The following is a 19346-nucleotide window of genomic DNA, read 5'->3' as shown; positions in this document are numbered from 1 at the left end:
TTCTTCTGGGGTGAACAAGGATGGCAGGATTGAGCCCCTGCTGCAAAGACAGCGCGCAGCATTTTGTACAGTCCCACAGGGAAGCTCAAGAGTATGAGCAAACTCCCCCCAACTTACTCACAGCTTCACTAAGGCAAAACCAGATCCTGCTTTACTGTACATTTATTTGACAGTATTTTACATTATACCTTAAACAGAGACATGAAATGGATTCTTTACTTTAAAATTAATGATCCCCTTATTTAGAAACCCCATACTAGTCTTCTGGGTTTTTTTATGGCTTCTTTTTGCATTAAGACAACTATGTGACATAAAATAAAAGTAAAAAAAAAATTGTAAAGTGCAAGATCTTTAAAAACGCATACAAATTTCATTGTTCGGATTGGTTTTGTGTTTGATGAGTGGTGAATTTACAATAAATCTACATGAATGTACAGTTCATTTACCAATCTCAAATTACATTATTTCTTACTCAGTCTTGTCCTGGGCCACTTATGGCTCATGTAGGAATGACGTGGCCAGCTGTGTGTCCAGTCTACCCATGCTCCAAGTGGTTACATGGCTTCTAGGCTGGGGCTGACCTGCATCTGGCTGGCTGGGAGAAGGGGCTCAGCGCCACACTAATGTGATTACATGGCTTCTGGAGAAGACATGGCTTATGTCCAGCCAGGCAGGAGCATGGGCAGGGGCACGCGCAAACTAACTGCACCCATCCAGACAGAGAAGTCCTGAGATGCCACACACTGACAACTAGGAACACACAGCAGATCTACAGGATGACTTGTCTGGACTACAGCACTGTGATCTGTAAATGACTTCTGGATTGGATGGCTGCACTGAATTGCCTAACTTCAGTCTGGAAGTTATCTCCCCAGTCCCAGTGGAAATGACAGATACCTCAATACTGATACTCCTGTCTCTGATGGCAACAGATCCAAGAAGGATCATTTTAACATCAACCGGGACTGAGACCCATGTCTGTTGGAGAGCTAGAGCAGGACTCTTCGCCACACCGTTGAGTGCAAACTATCCCATTTGCTAATCTCAAAATCAGTTTCTTCAGATATGTTTCCAGCTGCAAGTTCTTGCATCAAACCTTCCAGGAATAGCAGGAAAACAAGAATCACCTGCTCAAAGGAACTAACTGTGCCTCCTTCTCAGTTAGCTGTGTCATTGTTATTTACAAGAGGTAAAATGGCTTCCAAGAATACAAGTGAATGCAATTTTTCTCTTTGTACATAGCTCCCAGGCCAACTATGTTGATTACACAAGTGCATTTATGAAATACGGGATCCTAAGATAAAAATGTGTGTCTTGCCCAAGCTAATGGCAGAAATCTTCTGGATTTCAGTGGGCCGGCTGTTGGAGAAGGGATTATTTCCTTGTTATGAATTAAATAAATCCATCTGATACAGACTCCTATTTGACTCAGAACATAAGTTATATGGACCACAAGATGCTATTATAAGGAATTACTGCTAAAAGAAGAATAATTAAAAAATATTGTATATCCCCTTTTTCGTGAAACATGTAATGAAGTAAAACACAACCAGAGAAATAATCCCTTAAAAAACACCCAAACATTAAGAATATTTCTAAGCATCTATTTTTTACAGTACTTGGATTAACCACATGTTTAACCTACTGCTTTGTGGACCTTCATATCCACACACAACAGTACCATGAGTGACAGTGACCATAAACTGCTTCAGAGTAGCATATGTGGAAATTACATGGTAGGTTCATTGCCGTTAGAAACATCAAATGACATCTAGATAAGCTTCTTTGTCACCCACTGTGCTTTACGCTTCATGAAGATTATGCAGACAGCCACATCGATTGAATAAATAAGCAGAGGCATACAGACACAGAGAGCCTGTCTGCGCTACAAGAAAGCACTAGCTTTCAGTAAAATAGTTAATTTAAAATACACTGAGCTTTGCTGAAAGATTTTTCAAGGACATCATCCTTATATCACACTTTTAATCACATTTTTATTGCATTTACCCCACAGATTTGACCATGGTGGCTTCTGAAGAGGGAAGCCAGCTTTTTGCTTTTGTTTTTAGTGGAAAACAGCAAATACTTGTAGGACTCCAATGGTATTTTGCACTGATGGGGCCCATTCTCTTCTGTAATTCCAATAAAGTTAGCGCAGAAAATCTTTAAAGCAGGTTACGATCTGACCCATGATCCTACTCAGATGCTACTGGAAATCCCTCCCAAAAATCATGTCCAACATTGGTTCTGTTCAGGTGTGATCGTGCCACAGAGAGTTGGCTATTTAACCTGAAGTTGCCTTCTTATCTTACTTACTGTGTTACCAACCTGGTGTTGTCCTGAATACACTAAGCTAGAACAGGATCTTGATCATAACAACGATTTCTGTATTAATTATTCATTTATGCCTCATAAGGATTATGCAGACATGACCATCAATTGAATAAATGAGTACAGGCATACAGGTAGGTGGAAGAGGCTTCAACGCGGACCAACTTGCTGTAGAATTTGGGCGGTCTGCAGGACCAGATCCCTAGTGAAGTTATTCAGAACTTTGAAGAAAACAGAAATTTAATTTTGACTTCTAGGTGTACAATGTTGAAAAAGGTTCATGGATCCCCCACAGAAACAGTTACGAAGAACAAGAAACACTCTGTGCTGGGAAATTTTCTGACATTGTAAAATAGGAGTGTCTTAACAAGCGGTGTGCATTTTTGCCGGTGTTGAGCCTGGACAGCTTATGGATGCCCAGCCAGTGGGCTGCAGCAGCTCTGGGCTGTTCTCTCAGAACTTCAGTTTAAGATTTTCAAACTCCTCCTGCATGGTTTAAGGGGCCATGCTTCTCCCTCCACCCCATTCCTCTCTTTTCTCTGCCAGCACAGCTGTTGCGTTACAATCAAAGGGCACATCAGCGCGCCAGGATCCTGAAACAGTTTACCCCAGAAGTTATGTCGAAAACTGCCCTGGTAAGTGTAACCAGCTTTCACAGCCAGCCGCCACAGAAAGCACCACGCAACCAAAATCTCTCCTGTTACCTGGAGAGATGATCTGGAGCTGAGCTGCGCACTGGCCACACAGTTATTCAGCTGTTTGAATAATGACCTGCCCAGCAGATGCAAGGCAGTGGGAGCTGCGAGGTGTCTCATTCCTGAGGGGGAAATATTACTTTTAATACCTTCCAAGATAAATATGTTGATAGGGGCAAGCAGATACAGGAAAGAAATGAGTCAGATATGTTATATGTTTATGCAAATGCCATTATAGGATACCAGCCCTTAGCCCTACACATAAAATTCTTCCTTCAAGCTGTTGCCAGATGCCAGCTTTGGAATGAAATATTCCCAGTGCGTCGGGCTTTCGATCGGTTACTCTTTTCTCCCTACCTGCCCTCGGTGGGGCAGTAGCTTCTGCTGCTGCCCTCACTTTGCAGAGCACAGCACAGCGCCCTTGCAGCTCTCAAGATCAGGCTTTTTCTTTCCCAGTGAGGGAGTTACACCATGCTGGTCACGAAGTCATTAATGTAAAGAAAACCCCCCCCAAAAAAAACCCAAAAACAAAACCAAAACCAACCAAACAAAAAAGGAGTGATGTACTGAACAGAGATCAGGCTCTTGCCCGTCCTTGGTTTCGTGATTTGAAATGCCAGGCCAGCGAATCTTGGCATCTTTGTATATTGTAATGCCCATACACACAGACCTATCATGATCCTGCACACGCTCCTGTGGATCGCTCTGTCTTATGCTGCTCACTTGGGAAAGGATCGCCTGTTTTGAGCGCCATCATCTGAAATAAAAGAATTTGGTGACTCCTCTGGGGTAGATTATACTGTGGAGTCAGCTCTGTATTTTAGGGCACCTGCTTCATTTGAATGAGAGTTTGGGTTATAGATTTGCTCTTGTAAGACCGCCGTTCTTGTCGGTAGAGGGCACTGTAGGTTTGAGTAGGTTCTACACCCGTAGAAACAAATGTTAAAAGGTGGGCAGCACTACTGTTAAGACAGGTAACTGTCTTAAGACTGGAGCACTGAAGGATCTCAGATACACGGACAAATTTTTGCTCACAATGAGAGAAGCTCACACTAAAAAGCACTAAGAAGCAAGAGGTGTTGCAAATGTACGGTTAAGATCAAATAGTGATTCTGAATGTAGCTAGGACTTAATATCTTAGGACAAGACAATAGCAGACATTGTAACGTCTAGTTTTCTTGCTTTTTTTCATTAGTATCTCACTTTTTTCTTCATGATATCACATAATATTAACATTTTAGTAATTTATAATGTGTATTTTTTACTGTTTTCTCTACCATTGTTTTCTGTCAAGTCCTTACTTTCTAACCGGATACTGTTATATACAAACACATATAACAGGAAAACAGTAAAGGACAAAGGGGATGAGTGAGAAGCAAACAGCACGGAACACAGAAAAACAGACAAGACAAAATGTGCTGAGCCTTCTGTTACACAGCTGTGAGCATGGCATTGCCATTGTGAGCACAATATGAATACAAAATAATGCTGAAACAGGTCACAGAAATGTGCTGAGATTTCATGAACTCGAACTGCACAAAAGACTTCAACAAGCAAACGACAATTATCTGAAATACTTTCTTAACATCCATTCCAGTCCTCCAATTTTATTTTTTTTTTAAATCATCCAAACTACAGGAAAGACAAACACTTGGTTGCTTTCTCCCTCATTTTTTTTGTTCTAGGTTTGGACCTTCTCCTTCTCTCAGGATTTCAGTAAAAGAATATTGCATTGTCACTCCTTCCTGGCCTTGTTTAGACATTTCACACTTCCAGCAATACTGAAAAATTGTCATGAAAGTTTTCCTGCAGCTCCACTATATTTAAATTGTTAGTTTCTCCTACCTAGTTTCAAGATTTATAAGAGGAAATATGAACTGCCCCAGCTCTGTACAGCAGCTGGGGATCTCTTCCAGCAATGGCTATATGTAGCTGTGAAGGTCCTTACACTCCAAGTAATAATGAAAGACAGCCTGTAAAACACATATCCACTTCAGCAATTAGGCTGCCACTTTACAACTACTTCTATTTTCTGTATGAAATACTATGCATAAGCAAATCAGCCTCTTTCTTCTGGCATGAAAAGGCAAACTCGTAATGGTAACAACATCTGAAAGCCATTGGTACTGTTGTTCGTATTGCTGCATTAGAAAAAATGGTGTGTTCACATAGTAGTTTTATGATCTCTCTGCATGCTGTGTTGCTATTAGAGAAGAAAAGAGTATCCCCATTCTGGTCTTTGCATGTGAATGCAATGAAAATCTGCCCCAGTCACAAAATGGCCAGGCAGTGTGGCCCCTTCATCACCAGAGCCAGAGTTTCCGGAATCTGAATAGTTTTTTGCAAGACGTAATAAACCACCATTAACATCCTGCTGATTGCCTTTACAGACCTGTGATGCAGAGGATCAAACCACTGATGAATTCCCCGGCTTTGCTGAAATCACATCGTATAAATCCACTTACATGAAGCGATCTGCAAGCTCTTCCCTGTCTGTGACTCATGCACTCGGTGTATGCTTTCCTCTCGGGAGTTTCAGCAGATTATCAGAAAAATCCCATACCGGGGGGTGTGGGGGCTGGTGCCTCCACAAAGTTAATCTTAGCATTCCCCTTAGAAGACGAGAGCTGTAAGAACTGAGTGCGCAGTGTGTCTGTGTATACTAGTACAGAGGACGAGAAGTCTGTAGGTTTGTACCATGGGCATAGGAGAAGCAGCAGCTCTCACCATTTCCTTGCGTCCGCATCCCCGGTACTGAGCGGCGACGAAGAAAACCTCAGCGCAGCTGGACCCAGCCCTTCACGTGTGACCACACTGTCCCGCAGCGGTCATTCTTCAGCTCTGAGATCCACCCTTTGTATCCTTTTCTTTCTTTCTTTCTTTCTCTCTTTCAAAATTGATGGAGAGGGAATTTACAAATCCAAGGGTTATTCTCACAGAAGCCTTCCGTTGTGGTTTTTCGCTGTTTCATTTTGGTAATTTTTTTTTTTAAATAAATATAAATGTTTTGTTGTGTGTGGGTTTTGTTTTTTTTTTTTCCTCGAGAAACAGCACTTTCCACTAGATGGAGACAGGACACTGGATCACTTTGTCCTCTAGGAGGACACTGACAATCAGGAACACAAAATAGAGCCCAAACATGAGAAAGCCCAGGATTTTATTCATCCTCCACTTGCAGAAAGCGATGGAGAGGATGACAAAGAGCAGCATGATGAAGAGCAGGACAATCGCACAGAACAGACCATTGCTGCTGACTGTCACAGGGGCAAAGCTGTTAATCACAGCATAGAGGAGCCACGGAAGAGGAAGGCTGTCAAAAAACAGAAAAATAAATTTGAAACGTTGCAGAGGTGCAGAAAGGGACACTAGAAAGTTTCTGGAGGCACTTCAAAATGCAACCAGAAGCTTCCTGCACAAAGTGAAGCAGGAAGACTTTCAACTCTTCTAATATGTACACAAATCTAATTTGTCAGCTTGCTCGTGGTTCTTGGGGAGAACACATGGCTCCCCACTCTTCTACTAGTTACATTGGTGAATTGTATTTCCCTTGGCTGAAAGTTCACCTGGCAACCTGTCTGTGAGCAGGAAGATGCCTTTCATTTGTTTCTGGATTCCAGACCATCTGCGGAAGAATCTACTTCCACCCTCTTTCCAAGAGCCCGCATGGCAGGAGGGTGGGTCACATACAGACATGACCTTGCCATAAAGAACCAGCACTCTGCAAAACACTGCCCCCAGAATTTGGCCCTTAAAAGTCTTGATCCACATTTACTGTATAAACTTGTGTTAAAATGTGAACTTCAACTGAACTCCAGCTTAATTTCTATTTCTGTATTTGCTGCCATTGCATTTCTCATCTCTGATGCCACAGAATGAGGCAACATCCCTCTGGAAGATGTCAAGCTGAAATAAATATTTAAGCCACTGATTGGAGCTTAGCAGGCTTAGAAAGCATGAAGAGAGCTGTCAGAAGCTCACAACATTCAAACTTTGAATAAGCAGCTCAAGAGAGAATAATTTATTACAGCCCCAGTGCTAACTACACCAGCCTACAGCTCAACTGTGCCATTTCTGTTGTAAGCATACCAGGTCTAGCAGACTGGTACAGAACAACAACATTTCCACTGGCAGGAAGACTAAAAATTTTAAGAAAAGTAAGAAAGCATTAAGTTTTGTAATGCACCCTACGTGCTCTAAGTTGAAGCACACGGTAGTGAACGATGTTTTCATACACTTTGCAGGTCTGCTGCTTATAGATGTTATTTCAAGCGCTTCATGCTTCTGGATTAATAGAAAAAAGTGGCTCAGTTTTTCTGCTGTGTCCAAAGGTACTGCCATTAGCTAACAGACGGAGTAAAAAGCCATTTCCTATCCACTCTAACTTCAGGATCCCTTTTTGTACCTGTGCAGTTGCTGGTATATTTTTATCAGCGAAAACCATGATCTGTTCTATGACTAGTCTGTTTGGGACTACAACTATGACTAAACCTGTTCTTCTGCATGTGTGACAGCAACAAAACAACGGAAGATGGATAAACTGAGAGTATGGACACGATTCTCAGTGCCTCTGTCCTGTGTTGAAGATGGGAACATGGAAATAAAGACAGAGTTTATTTGTGTATTTCCTGCACATTTTTGAAACGATGAGGCATAGTTTACAACATTTCAGGACCTGATCTAGCTTGGTCTCAAAAGGTCAAAAAGGAATTTGAATTCCAACTGCAGGTCATGCATCATTATCCTAGAGCTGCCATGAATCAGTAAAGTGTAAATAGCACATTTCTGCACAATCTGATGTTGCTTCACGTTGTCAGAGCTACACAAAGGGTCCTTTGTGTTAACAGAGAATTGGTTTGTAACTTGGGACTTGCCAGGTATATAAAAAAATCACAGGTCAACAACAGCCTAAATGAGCTACACAGGACAATGACATTCTGTTTTTAATACAGCAAACATAGTGCATACTGCAGAGGCAATGAATTGTTTTCGATCATTATAAAGAAAGCTCTAGTATAAGCACAGTAAGTGGTATCACAAGCAAACAACAGCAACCTGACAAAATTATAAACAGCTTCAGAAATTCCTGCTTGGAACAATGCTCTTGCATACTTTTTGAAGTGCAATTCACTTGCCTAGGCAGCTCTGCAATGTATCAGAGAGAAAATTAGGCAACAAATTTGTAAAAGTTCTGTCATGCAAAGTCTATAAACTTCTGAGCACTTGAAATAGTAACATCCGTTGCCTATTTGCATCACTCTCCTTTTTAAGCCTCAGTGGCAGAAAATTGTTGTAAGTAACACCTCAGCAAAACCACAGCAACACGCTAAGAACAAAAGACTTGTTAAAACAGACACGCTTTTCTTGCTGCAGGACTTACCCCACTGTGATGTCAAATATGTTGCTTCCAACAGAACTGGATACAGCCATGTCCCCCAGACCTTTGCGTGCTACAATAACACTGGTAATAAGGTCAGGAATGGATGTGCCAGCAGCAAGAATAGTCAATCCCATGATTTCTTCACTAATACCAATGGTCTCTCCAACCTAAAAGGGTTTAAGCAAAAACAGCAAAAAAACATCCCGCGGTGAAGAAATGCTTTCTGCTGTAAATCTGTTTAACCAGGACTACTACCCTGGAGCTTGCTGACTAGCTTGGAGAATACAGACAAGATTGGAGAATTACTTATTTTCACAGATTTCCACACGTTTCAGGAGAAAGATAAGGTTGTCAAATAGAACTAGTAGGTATCGACAAACGGCTGCTGATGGCTCTGATGTTACCAGAATGATCAAGTCCTGTGGTCAGGACAACCGCAGCTCTCTGAACTACTTTTCATTTGCTGAGTAGTGATTTACTTCCTTCATGGTTGCAGCTCCTAAAATAAAGTACTACTCAGCATGACATAGATGATGGGCTCCAATTCTAAATGATTTCTCACAGTGCAAAACACAAAGCAGGGCTTGCATTTTGTACCGGTATCACCTCCTTACCTGATGTGCCCACCAGACCATTAAGTAAGAAAAAAATGCAATCCAGGTGATAGAGCCAAAAAACGTGATAGGAAAGAATTTTCTTGACCTCTGAAACAGAAACAAAGAGAAACAGTGAAAACCTGTGTTGACGGCTGATGTGCTGTACTCTTAATTGCTTCTCAAAATGAGAGCGGCCTCTCATTTTTTCTCATCGCTTGTTCCGACCAACTGCTCTGGTCATTATCAGATGACGAAAATAAATGTCAAGAATGCTAAGAAACTGACTCCCTACACTGGTATATACTTACCTATGCCTCATTCTTCCAGCTGCTTCAGTTGTAAAATAACACCTCCTAACAACTTGTATGAAGAATGGCAAGGTTTGGGTTGTCATTTGCATCATATTCTGCTATACTGCAGTTTGCATATGTGGTTAGTTGAATGGTAGTTTGACTTAAAAATTTATTAATAACTTCACGCTTATTCAGAATGTTTTCAAATTGCTACAACAGGTACCCATGACTTTCGTTCATACAATAACTTTGTGCAACACTTTTCACATTCAGTATACAAAGGCCGCCATATGACAGAGCTAAAAAAACTAGACATCTAAAATTCATCAGAGCATTTACTTATCGTGTGAAAACAATCCACTGTCTCAATTAGAACAGAAGGCACATTGAACACATATTTCCCATGCTTTGTTTTGTAGAGGACTTTGTTATAAAAACATGTAAAACACACTCTGAGGCCCTTCAATTAATTAAAAGATCTATATAACACCAAAGTAACTTCATTTTCATTACCAGCGTCTCCCTTACTAATGTCAAACTTTGAATAGATAGTGTTCTTGCGGCCAATGAAAGGGTTATATTAAGACTAATGATCTATTTTAGTTTCTAGTCTTTGCAGCCTTTTGCATCATCCATGTTTCCTACTGGCTATCTAGATCTATGCAACAAAAAGAGTTCAAGTTAACCACTAAAGGAAGGAAACACGACTGCAGTACTGTACCAGGCAATCACTGTCTAAATCAAATTAGTGTTTAAAATGAAATTTGTACTGTGAATAAATGCTACCGGTGTTGAATAAAAACACATTATGGGCATCGACCTTCTGAACACAGATCCTCACCCCAGAGGACTCCTGATGTGCCACTAAGCAGAGTGCTACAAATTTTCATGCATAACCAGTAAGACTACTTGTGGAACTAAGTTGTATCACTTCGAATACCTGTTCCAGCAGCTGCTCAATCCTGGACTACCTTTTCCTGTTAAGTCCTCGCTAACTCCACTTCCACTTTTCCTCGGCAGGGGCCTCCAGAATTTTTGGGCAGCACACCTTCCCTGTATCCCTCTCCTGCAGGACGTGCCCCTGCCCCACCAGAAGACTCATTGTCCTGTGGGTCATTCCTAGGTGCTGTGGGAGTTCACAGGACTGCAAGGCTTTCCCTGAGCACAACTTTTGGAGGGAAAACACTAATTTGATTTTGCCAACTCAGCTTCCTCAAGCCACCGTAAAGCCCTCTTTTTTCAGGGAGTTTGCAGATCTGCACAGGCAGCTTTTCTTGCACAACAGACACAAGAGGCATTTATAGGGGACAGCCTCACATTTAGGAGCTGATCAGCACGAGTGGCTGTGGGACTAAGAGGTGCTCAGTGAATTCAGGCTGATCACAGGGGAATGACACTGTCTTCCATCAGCTGAACCAGAAAAGAGTGAGGCTGGTCTGCAGCTCAGTGAGATTGGGTAGACTCACTCTGCTGATGTAAATCGAATGAGATTAGGTCATCGCTGGTGGGATAAAGCTAAAGTCAGCAACGGCAATTGTGCACACTCATCTACAGGACCAGACAGTTAAAAGGTCCATATCTGCTCTGGCAGCAGGCGCAGCTTTAGGTTGTGCTACAGAACACTTACTCACTCCCTGTGGGCACCCTGCATAATGCTAAATGCCCTCCCAAAAAGTGAGCTTGTAAACATTGACTACCACGACTTATACAACTCCACAATTGAATACACAACAGGAACACACACTAAAAATGGTACAGATTTAACAATGCTCCCGAACCTCCTCATATATAAATAAATAACCGAAATTCTGCTAGAGTAAGAAAATCATTCCAGTAGGTGTTTTAATTACCTTTAAACATAGGCATAAATAGCCCCAGTGGCACCTGTAAACATCCTTTCCATATGAAGTCTGTTCCTGTCACAAGCACTGTTTCTAGAACTGCCCGAGGTACTTTGGTTGATCTGCTTCTTACCTGCTTTTAAATCTTTACCAAGCAAACAGAGTTGCTTCTTCAAAACAGAGTTCTAATTTTTTATCAAATCAGAAAATCTGATGTTTAAACCGACTCAGATGGGCTTTTAATTTCAAAATCAAAACTTTACATGCACCGGGGGACAGAAGACCTTAGTTTGAAAAGGAACACAAATTGAAAGGAACACAAAGATTACTGTTAAAATAGTGATTCAACACCAGTGGGAGCAGAATTGAGTCCGGAAGAGATAAACAGTGATTTCCTTTTTTTAAAACTAAATAGCTAGGACTCCTTTTTCACCATTCTTAGTAGACAACTCTTTCAACTTTCAACATTTTTTTGTTTTCCTTGTAAAAACTGGGATTTTCTGGCAACACATATGGTGAATGAGATGATGAAGTGATAAGCTTGTTGCAGCTGGTCACAAAATCTACACAGAGCACCCCATAGCAATGCAATTTGAATAATCACTACACGGCACTCAAGATGTAAGCATAGATTGGCTTACGCACAACTAAAACAGCAAGAGCCATAGCGGCCAGTAATAGCTCTCTGTCAGTGACATTACATATACCAAATGGTTCTTGCAAAATAACGAGACATTGCCTATCTGAGTCAGACACCCACAGAATTCGGATGGCTAAGAATTACAAGTCAGTAACTTCTCAGCATGTGTATTCCTAGCCTGTTTTAGCAAATCCTCTCCAGTAAAATTAACTGATAAGCAGCAGTTCAAGACTAAGAGTACTTTAATAGGCTTAACAGTTTAATTACCTATTTTAAAAGGGGGAACATTTAACCTCAAAAAGGGCAAAATTTAAAGCTTGTATATATTACAGGTGATGAAATCAAGAACGGACTCCACAGATGCTATATATAATTTGCTATAAGCCATATATAATTTGCATATAGATGAAATTTTTAAAAAGCAGTAATAAGAGGGCTGATTCTTTTTTGGATGCTGCATTTTATTTCCAGACTATAATAACAATCATGCTTATTTTGTAACTAATGACAGCATTCTTTTGAGATTTATCTCATTGCAACTCCCTAGCTCTTGGAAATACAGATAGCTGCCAATTCCAAGCATTTTCCTAGAAGAATTAGTCAGAGACAGCAGACAGCAATACTTCTCTCCACCTTTTCTGGTAGCTGTTGTGATGGTTGCCTTGGAAAGACAGGGAGCCCAGTTTATTACCAGTTGGTTCTGTTGTGGTCATGGTAACAGACAAATGAGAAAAGCCATGGCTCATTCAGTTCATATGCTATTTTCTTTTAACAAAAGAGAAAGAATTTTGTAGTTTCACTGTAGATTGGTTGCATTGGTACTGTTCCTGCCTACCAGCAATCTTAAGGACATTTTTCTTGGTACATTTCTGTATCGATTTCACGCCAGGATCTGAAAAACAGGACTTTAAGTAGCAAGAGCGTATGAAGGTTTTTCTTCTAAGAGCCTGATCCTGAAATATAGTGAGTGCTTAATAATTTGCAAAGTAACTGTCTTTATTTTAGCCAGTATTATTACCAGCACCTTTACTTTACCTTTAACCTGAATGAATCATATGTTTGTCTCATACATAAATTTATCTGCATTGCAAGCTTTGATTTTCCTTCGACAGTGCTTAAATCCGATTACTCAGAACCTGCTCCTGTAACTGGATCTGTGCAGGAACATCTTGTCCTTGTCCCCTTGGTAACAGTGCATCTCTGTATGGCAATAAGAGTTCATGTAAGTTGTACCTCTTTGCTAGCAATGGAAATTTGCAAAGAGAAAACAAACTGCCCCATATGGGTCCAGTGACAGCAGGCCCCGGTAGCCATTTTTCTGGCCTGCAACACAAAGGCATGGACAGTGCAGTATGGCTATAACAAAAGAGATGGTATTCAATATCTGCCACTGACCCACTGGGCCACCTTGATCATGTCATTTTCCTTTCAATATCCCTTACTGCAGGATGTGGACAGTTACATTTGTGGCCTTTACAGAGCCGCTGGGGAAACAAGCTATTAGTAGAGGAAAAATACCCATTAGTGTTCAAAACAGCTGCACAAAAAGTCAGGTACGAAATTCCCCAAGGGCACACCTACCTCTGGTGTACTGCCAGCAACATTATTGATGTTATAGTAAAGATTTTAATATATATTGGCTTAATGTGAACAGGTATTATTATGGAACTAAACACCCTTTAAAATATGTCAGCTATTGAGTCACCTGAGAGTTGAACTAAGGCATAATCTACTCTAAGTATATAAAAATCTGTATATGTACACCAGAGCATAATAAGGCAGCAAGGATTTTGCTAACTTTATAACTAGAGACCTTGTATATGAATTAATTTTTCCAGAGCTTCTGGGTCTCATGGAGCTAAATATAGCTTGGTATAATACAAGTAAATGCAGTCAAACCGTCTCCATTACGTGGAGATAAAATATACTTTAGAAAAGAGACTCTACGAGGAAAGGAGAACTCATTTTTGAGAAGTGGACACCCACAGAGGTTGTCAAAGGCTCCATATGGTCTCACAAATCAGTATATAGCACACAAGTGTTCATTTTATGTATCCACATGCTAATCTGAGCATCCTGAGGCAGAATTTGGGTTTCTGACTAAAATTACCACACTTGCACATCAAGCTCCTCACAGTAGGCCTACCTACAAAATCTATTTAAGTATTATTTTGGGTTTGTTTTAACTTTTGCCACCAGATTTCATGGAAAGTTGTTTTCTGATGCATCTGCTGAGCTGTAATACTGTTTGGTTTTTTTTGTTTTTTTTTTTTTTGTTAGGAAGGGAATAGTGGGGTTTGCATGCAGGCATAAGTGAGAATATTTTTGAGACAAACACTAACGAAGCGTCCTTGAAAAGTTAGACAGTTTATGCAACCATCTGGTTAATTCTTTGACAGCGATGTTCAAAGTAAGCAGCTTGTCATGCTGATACAGCCTGTTACCTCTTCTGTTATTACTACATGTAATTACAAACTACGTTTCTTTTAGTTCTGTATAAAAAGCTACTCCTTTCAGTGAATGAAATTTTAAAACGCCCATTGACATACCTGGCATATACAACTGTGCTTATCTTTTGCGTTACAGCAGGATATTTTAGCTGTAGGATGTCAGCACTTGAGTTCTGTTGTGAACATTGTGAGTGTTAATAATCACACGCGTCACACAGCTGCACGCAACTTCTTTGCTTTCCAAGCCCATTATTGTTAAAACTGTTATCATTTGTACAATACAGAATATTGGATAAGGCTACATGTCTATTGATGTAGCCTTATCTTTCAAAATCTTCAAATTTTGAAAATTCAAAATAATGCAGTCTTAGTTCTTAGCAGTACTTGCTCATTTCGGGCCAAATCGTGAAAAAAATTACAGGGATGGTTTTGAATGATAAAAGGAGGGCATATATACAGAAATAAACAATCTTGAAACTCATATAGTATGCTCTCTGTGTTGACAAACAAAAAGCATTTACCAGAGTTGTTTGAAAACTTTAAGAAAAGAAACCTTAACGATTGGAAGGGAAAATGCCAGTTTGTATCCTTTGAGAAACCTTTATCTAAAAACAAATCAGAGGTCTTATTTTAGCTTGTTTCTTGCACTGAATTGCAGCTTTTCAGTGTGTGGGTTGGGAAAATTTCTCAGTGTGTATGAGGAGGAAAAAAGAATTCAGGGTGTTGATTTATAACCTTCTAAACTGTGCATCCCTCTCTTGCAGCAGTTTTAAATCTATTTTTGATCCAGAAAGGAAAAGAGATTAGAACACTACTAAAGGATTTTTTCAGCTCTTGACTTTTTTTTCTTTTCATTTCCATGAGCCTCCCTAGTCAGGTCTATTTGTATATGTGAATATAAAAGTGGTAAGACTTGGTAACTTCTCACAATAAGTCATTTGTATTAATAATTAGTCTTACATGACTTCAAGCTGTGTTTGGGACAAAACTAGCAAGTATTTTACACACGGAAGGAGCTATCGATCTTGTTCTAGTATGAAAGTTAAAAAATGACGAGTAGAAGACAAAGGTCTTGTAGAACATGTATTTAAGAAAAATGCGTATCACTATTTTTGAACTACAGAGAAAACTTAGTCTAAAATCTTCCCAGTCGTACCCTTTAGGGCACTGCAGATAGACAGAATTCCTCAGCACCTATGTGATACTCAGTGGGGAGCTAGAAATGTAGATGTGAAGGCCCCAGAGAAGTTTTAGGAGCTTTCACTTTGTGTCATAAAATATTAGTGAATATGGAAGGCAATCTTTATAGAGCTATTACCACCTACTTCCCCGTGAGCACTCATTTGAAGATTTTAAGACTGATGCTGTGACCTCTTCTTCAAAGAAGAAACTATTAAAAAAATCATTAGCTCTACTAATCCACTACAGTCCCTCTTTGGCATTTAGCTAGAGAACCACGCTGTTGTGTAGAACACACCGACTTACAACAACAATTACTTACAGGTTTTCTGACATCCGGGAGGGAAGCCCACAGTGGAAAAACAATGGGTAACACAAGAAGGTAGGTGAGCTGCTTGCGTGGGGTGTCAGGCCAGGCCAGGCTGAGAGGCTGGTCCTCATCCTCTTCATTCTGTAAGGAAAGACGCAGTGAGCAGAACACTGAAGTGGAAGAATGAGGTTAGGAATTCCTTAAAAAGGAGTCCTGAGGACTGTGCTGCGTTTCAGTGAGAACCCACGGGGTCTGAAAACATTGCGTTAACATCACATCTACCTAACAACATTAGCTAGGACACAGTAAAAAGATTTTGGCCAGACTGTGAGGTATCCCTGCTGCACAGACTGCCTGAGGATGTCCTTTTGCAGCTATGCTGAGAGTGATGCTGGTCCCTTGGGAAGCACGGAGCAATGTCGTGCCTTCTCCCTGAAGGAGAACCTTGTGCCTCTGATACGTCTTCCCACAGGCTCTCCCCTGGGATGTGGGCTAGTCTAGTCAGGGATCAAAACTGGTCTAGACTGCATCAGGCCTGGCCACAGAGAGAGAGAGAGAGAAGCAGAGATAGATAGAGATGATAGATAGAGACAGAGAAAGGTGTGTGTGTGCGTGTCTACACACACAAACATACATGTGCCTAAAAATAGAAATATATATATATGTATATCTAACTTTTTAAGTTCTTGCGAATAACTTAAAAAGTTACTATTTAAGATACACACACACACACACATATATGTGTATTTTATTGTTCATAGGACTACAGGGTAATTCAAGCTGGCAGGGACTTGGGGAGCTCCACTGCTCAGCTGGGGAATCAGATCAGGCTGCTCAGGGCTCTGGCCAGTCAAGTTGCGAAACCACCAAGGATGGAGATGGTCCAACCTCCCTGGGCCCCAGTGCCACCTCTGGGCTGTCCTCATGGGGAAAATGCTCCTCCTTATCTCCAGCCCGAGCCTCCTGTGTTTAGACCAGCCGTAACACAGCACTCTTCTTAACAACTTGGTGCTAAAACTAAAGGAAAGACATTCCTCTCCTATTTGTGTAGCGGATTTTCACATCAATCTCTTAGTCTCCTCTTATGTGTATGCTGTTCACCTGTCATCTCTATTACACAGGAGCTGTATAGGGACCTTCTCTCATATCAGAAAACCTTTTGGCTGCCATACACTTGTCTTTCCTTGGGCTAACAAAATGGAGCCCTCTCAGACTGCCACAGAAAGAAAGCAAAGTGAGCATGATTCAGCCTTTTTGGGTGTATGTATTAAAACAACTTTTTGACTTTTAACATAGGTAGGCAATATCTTCAGAACTGCACACGGACCTAACTTATACCACAGAGTACGACAACAGAAAAAATGGCTTAACCGTTCTTTCACTTAGATTTGTGTAATGCAAACCCTGTCAAGCCTGTGGAAAGATCCCTGGAGAGCTCAGTGAAAGCTAAAGAAGTCCAAACAAGAGCACCTGGTGAAAAGTGTGTGTGTGTTTGAGAGGAATACAACTACTTCTTCATGTACTGTTCCTGTTTTCTTCTTTTGCAAAAAGATAAAAATTGAGAATCCATTCCTCTCTGAAGTATGCAAGTTACTCCTCCCATAGATTTGTAATACAGGTTTCTTGTCAGTTATTGCCCTGTCTTAAGATTGCTTACATAAACCTCATGATAATGCTATAAGTAGCAGTCTTTTGAATGACCATGGCAGTTATTTTTTTCTAAGCAAAACACTTAGTAATGAAATGTCACCATATGTTGGTATTGTAACATTTTCTACTTACTGCTAATTTTGATTGAAGAACCAGTCTTAATTATTCCACTATTATGAACTCCTGAATTGTTCAACTACTCATCTACCTGAACTGATCAGTACCTACAGAAGCAAGCCCAACTCTTAGCTCAGGCTCTTCCATCATGACTGTATCATCCAACACCAACGGACTGGAAGCAAATCCCTGTCTACCTCTTGACACACTGACAGCCTGCAGCTACTCTGACAGTTACGTGTTGATGTCAACAGAAGACAGTATTTTGTTAACCTCTACGCTTTGTGAAACTCCGAAGTTGCATGATTGTAAGACCACAGTAAAGTCAACAGGTCATAATAGGTATAATCATTCAAAGATTTTAAAAATGTACACAGGTACGATTTGTCACACTCCACGCAGTACCTAGGAGGCTCCTGAGCTAGCTTTTGCCTTTAACTTTCAGCTCTTCACAAAAACGGGCAGATGATCTGTACTTCATTGCTGCAATTTATTGAAGCCTGACTTTTGGGGACTGGGCTGGTGCAGGAGTTTGTGGGGCTACTTCCTAAAAATCAAATCCATTCCTTTTCCATTTTGGTAGATGCTGTTGGGGTGGGAAAATCAATCTAAGATGGACGCTCAGCTTTGAAATATGACGACTGAGGTAAAATTTGAGCACAAAAGGACCAATTGAAGGGTTGCCTAGGTAACTCTTTCTGAGTGGCCTGTGTATAATTCAAGCAGTGGACTCAGCTGGATTAAAGCTCTATAAATGTCTGCTTCATAAACAGCAGAGTGACAAAGTACTTCCTGAATTGCCATCTTTAGAGATTAGCCATGATTAACAACTGTATTTAATCACAACAAAAGCTTTACATTAGTCTGAGTTTAGACATGAGTCTGCAAAATGTACGGAAATTAATACCTAAGTTGGTTCATGCAGTACTGTACCAGTACACAGCATACTTGAACACCAGACCTCATTCTGGTCTCACGCCTGTGCCAAACGGCATTGGGCTAGCACGAGTGCAGAGGCAACAGAAGTGGCTGTAGCAAAGGACCACAAAGAATTACATATGGAGATTGCCACCTGTTTCCTGAGAAACCTTCATCCATCTCTCTGAGATCTTTCACCTTCAGGTTGTATTGCCTCATCTCCCTCCCCAAGACAATGATCCACAAAACATAAGGCCAAACTCAAGCTTATAGTGAGCTTATCGTAGGGCAAAACCCTTTTCCCCACTATTTTAACTCCAGGATGCATTACAGATGCTACAGGCTGGATCTCCATTTCCTATTTCATAAATTAGGATCAGCATCTGATTTTCAAATGCTGACCTAGCCAAATGCAGTGGAAGTAAGGAAGTTCAATCTATCTGTAAATCTAGCTGCCATGAATTTCAAAGCAATACTAAATTATCCACTGAGGCTGAAGACATGAAAGGGAAATAATTCTGGCAGCTATAAAACCACGCAAATGTGAGTGCCATGCTCTGGACTAAGCTGCAGTGATATAAAATGACTCAGCACATATTTATGGCTGAGACTGAGTGCACTACCTGTGGCTCCAGCCTATCTACAACACACATACTGAATATGCATTTTCACAGTTTGTAGAAACTAATAATGAAACTACAGTTTTTATTTATTTTAGTCTGTACTACGAAAACTCAGTACTTGCAATGTTTGGTATGATTCTCTCCTGCAATGCTAAGAAGAAAAACATAACAATGACATGACATACACACTGAAATTCAGTTGCCTAAACACAGATATAGTGGTGGCATTTTAGATACCTTCTGGTATCACACTTGACCTCCACATGGTCCATCAGACATGGAGAATATTCTGTTCATTTATGACATATCTGCCACCACTATGCAAA

At 40.7% G+C, this 19346-nt stretch overlaps 1 protein-coding gene across 4 annotated transcripts in view; it reads right to left on the bottom strand.

Annotated features, from left to right (window-relative positions):
• Window positions 1-206: 206 nt before the first annotated feature.
• Window positions 207-19346, bottom strand: part of SLC24A2 (solute carrier family 24 member 2) — a 113044-nt gene continuing 93904 nt past the window's right edge. For all 4 annotated transcript variants that reach the window (XM_054185404.1, XM_054185403.1, XM_054185407.1 and 1 more), the window contains 4 exons: window positions 15725-15853; window positions 9018-9107; window positions 8404-8570; window positions 207-6336 (listed from right to left, as the gene is read on the bottom strand). In XM_054185404.1, coding sequence (XP_054041379.1) covers window positions 6087-6336; window positions 8404-8570; window positions 9018-9107; window positions 15725-15853 — 636 coding nt within the window. In that variant the 3' untranslated portion in view covers window positions 207-6086. The remainder of the gene's footprint in view (window positions 6337-8403; window positions 8571-9017; window positions 9108-15724; window positions 15854-19346) is intronic.

This window comes from Rissa tridactyla, chromosome Z (assembly GCF_028500815.1).
Source record: "Rissa tridactyla isolate bRisTri1 chromosome Z, bRisTri1.patW.cur.20221130, whole genome shotgun sequence".
NCBI lineage: Eukaryota > Metazoa > Chordata > Aves > Charadriiformes > Laridae > Rissa > Rissa tridactyla.
The sequence above is the reverse complement of the archived record's forward strand: the minus strand, read 5'-3'. Positions and strand labels throughout refer to the sequence as shown.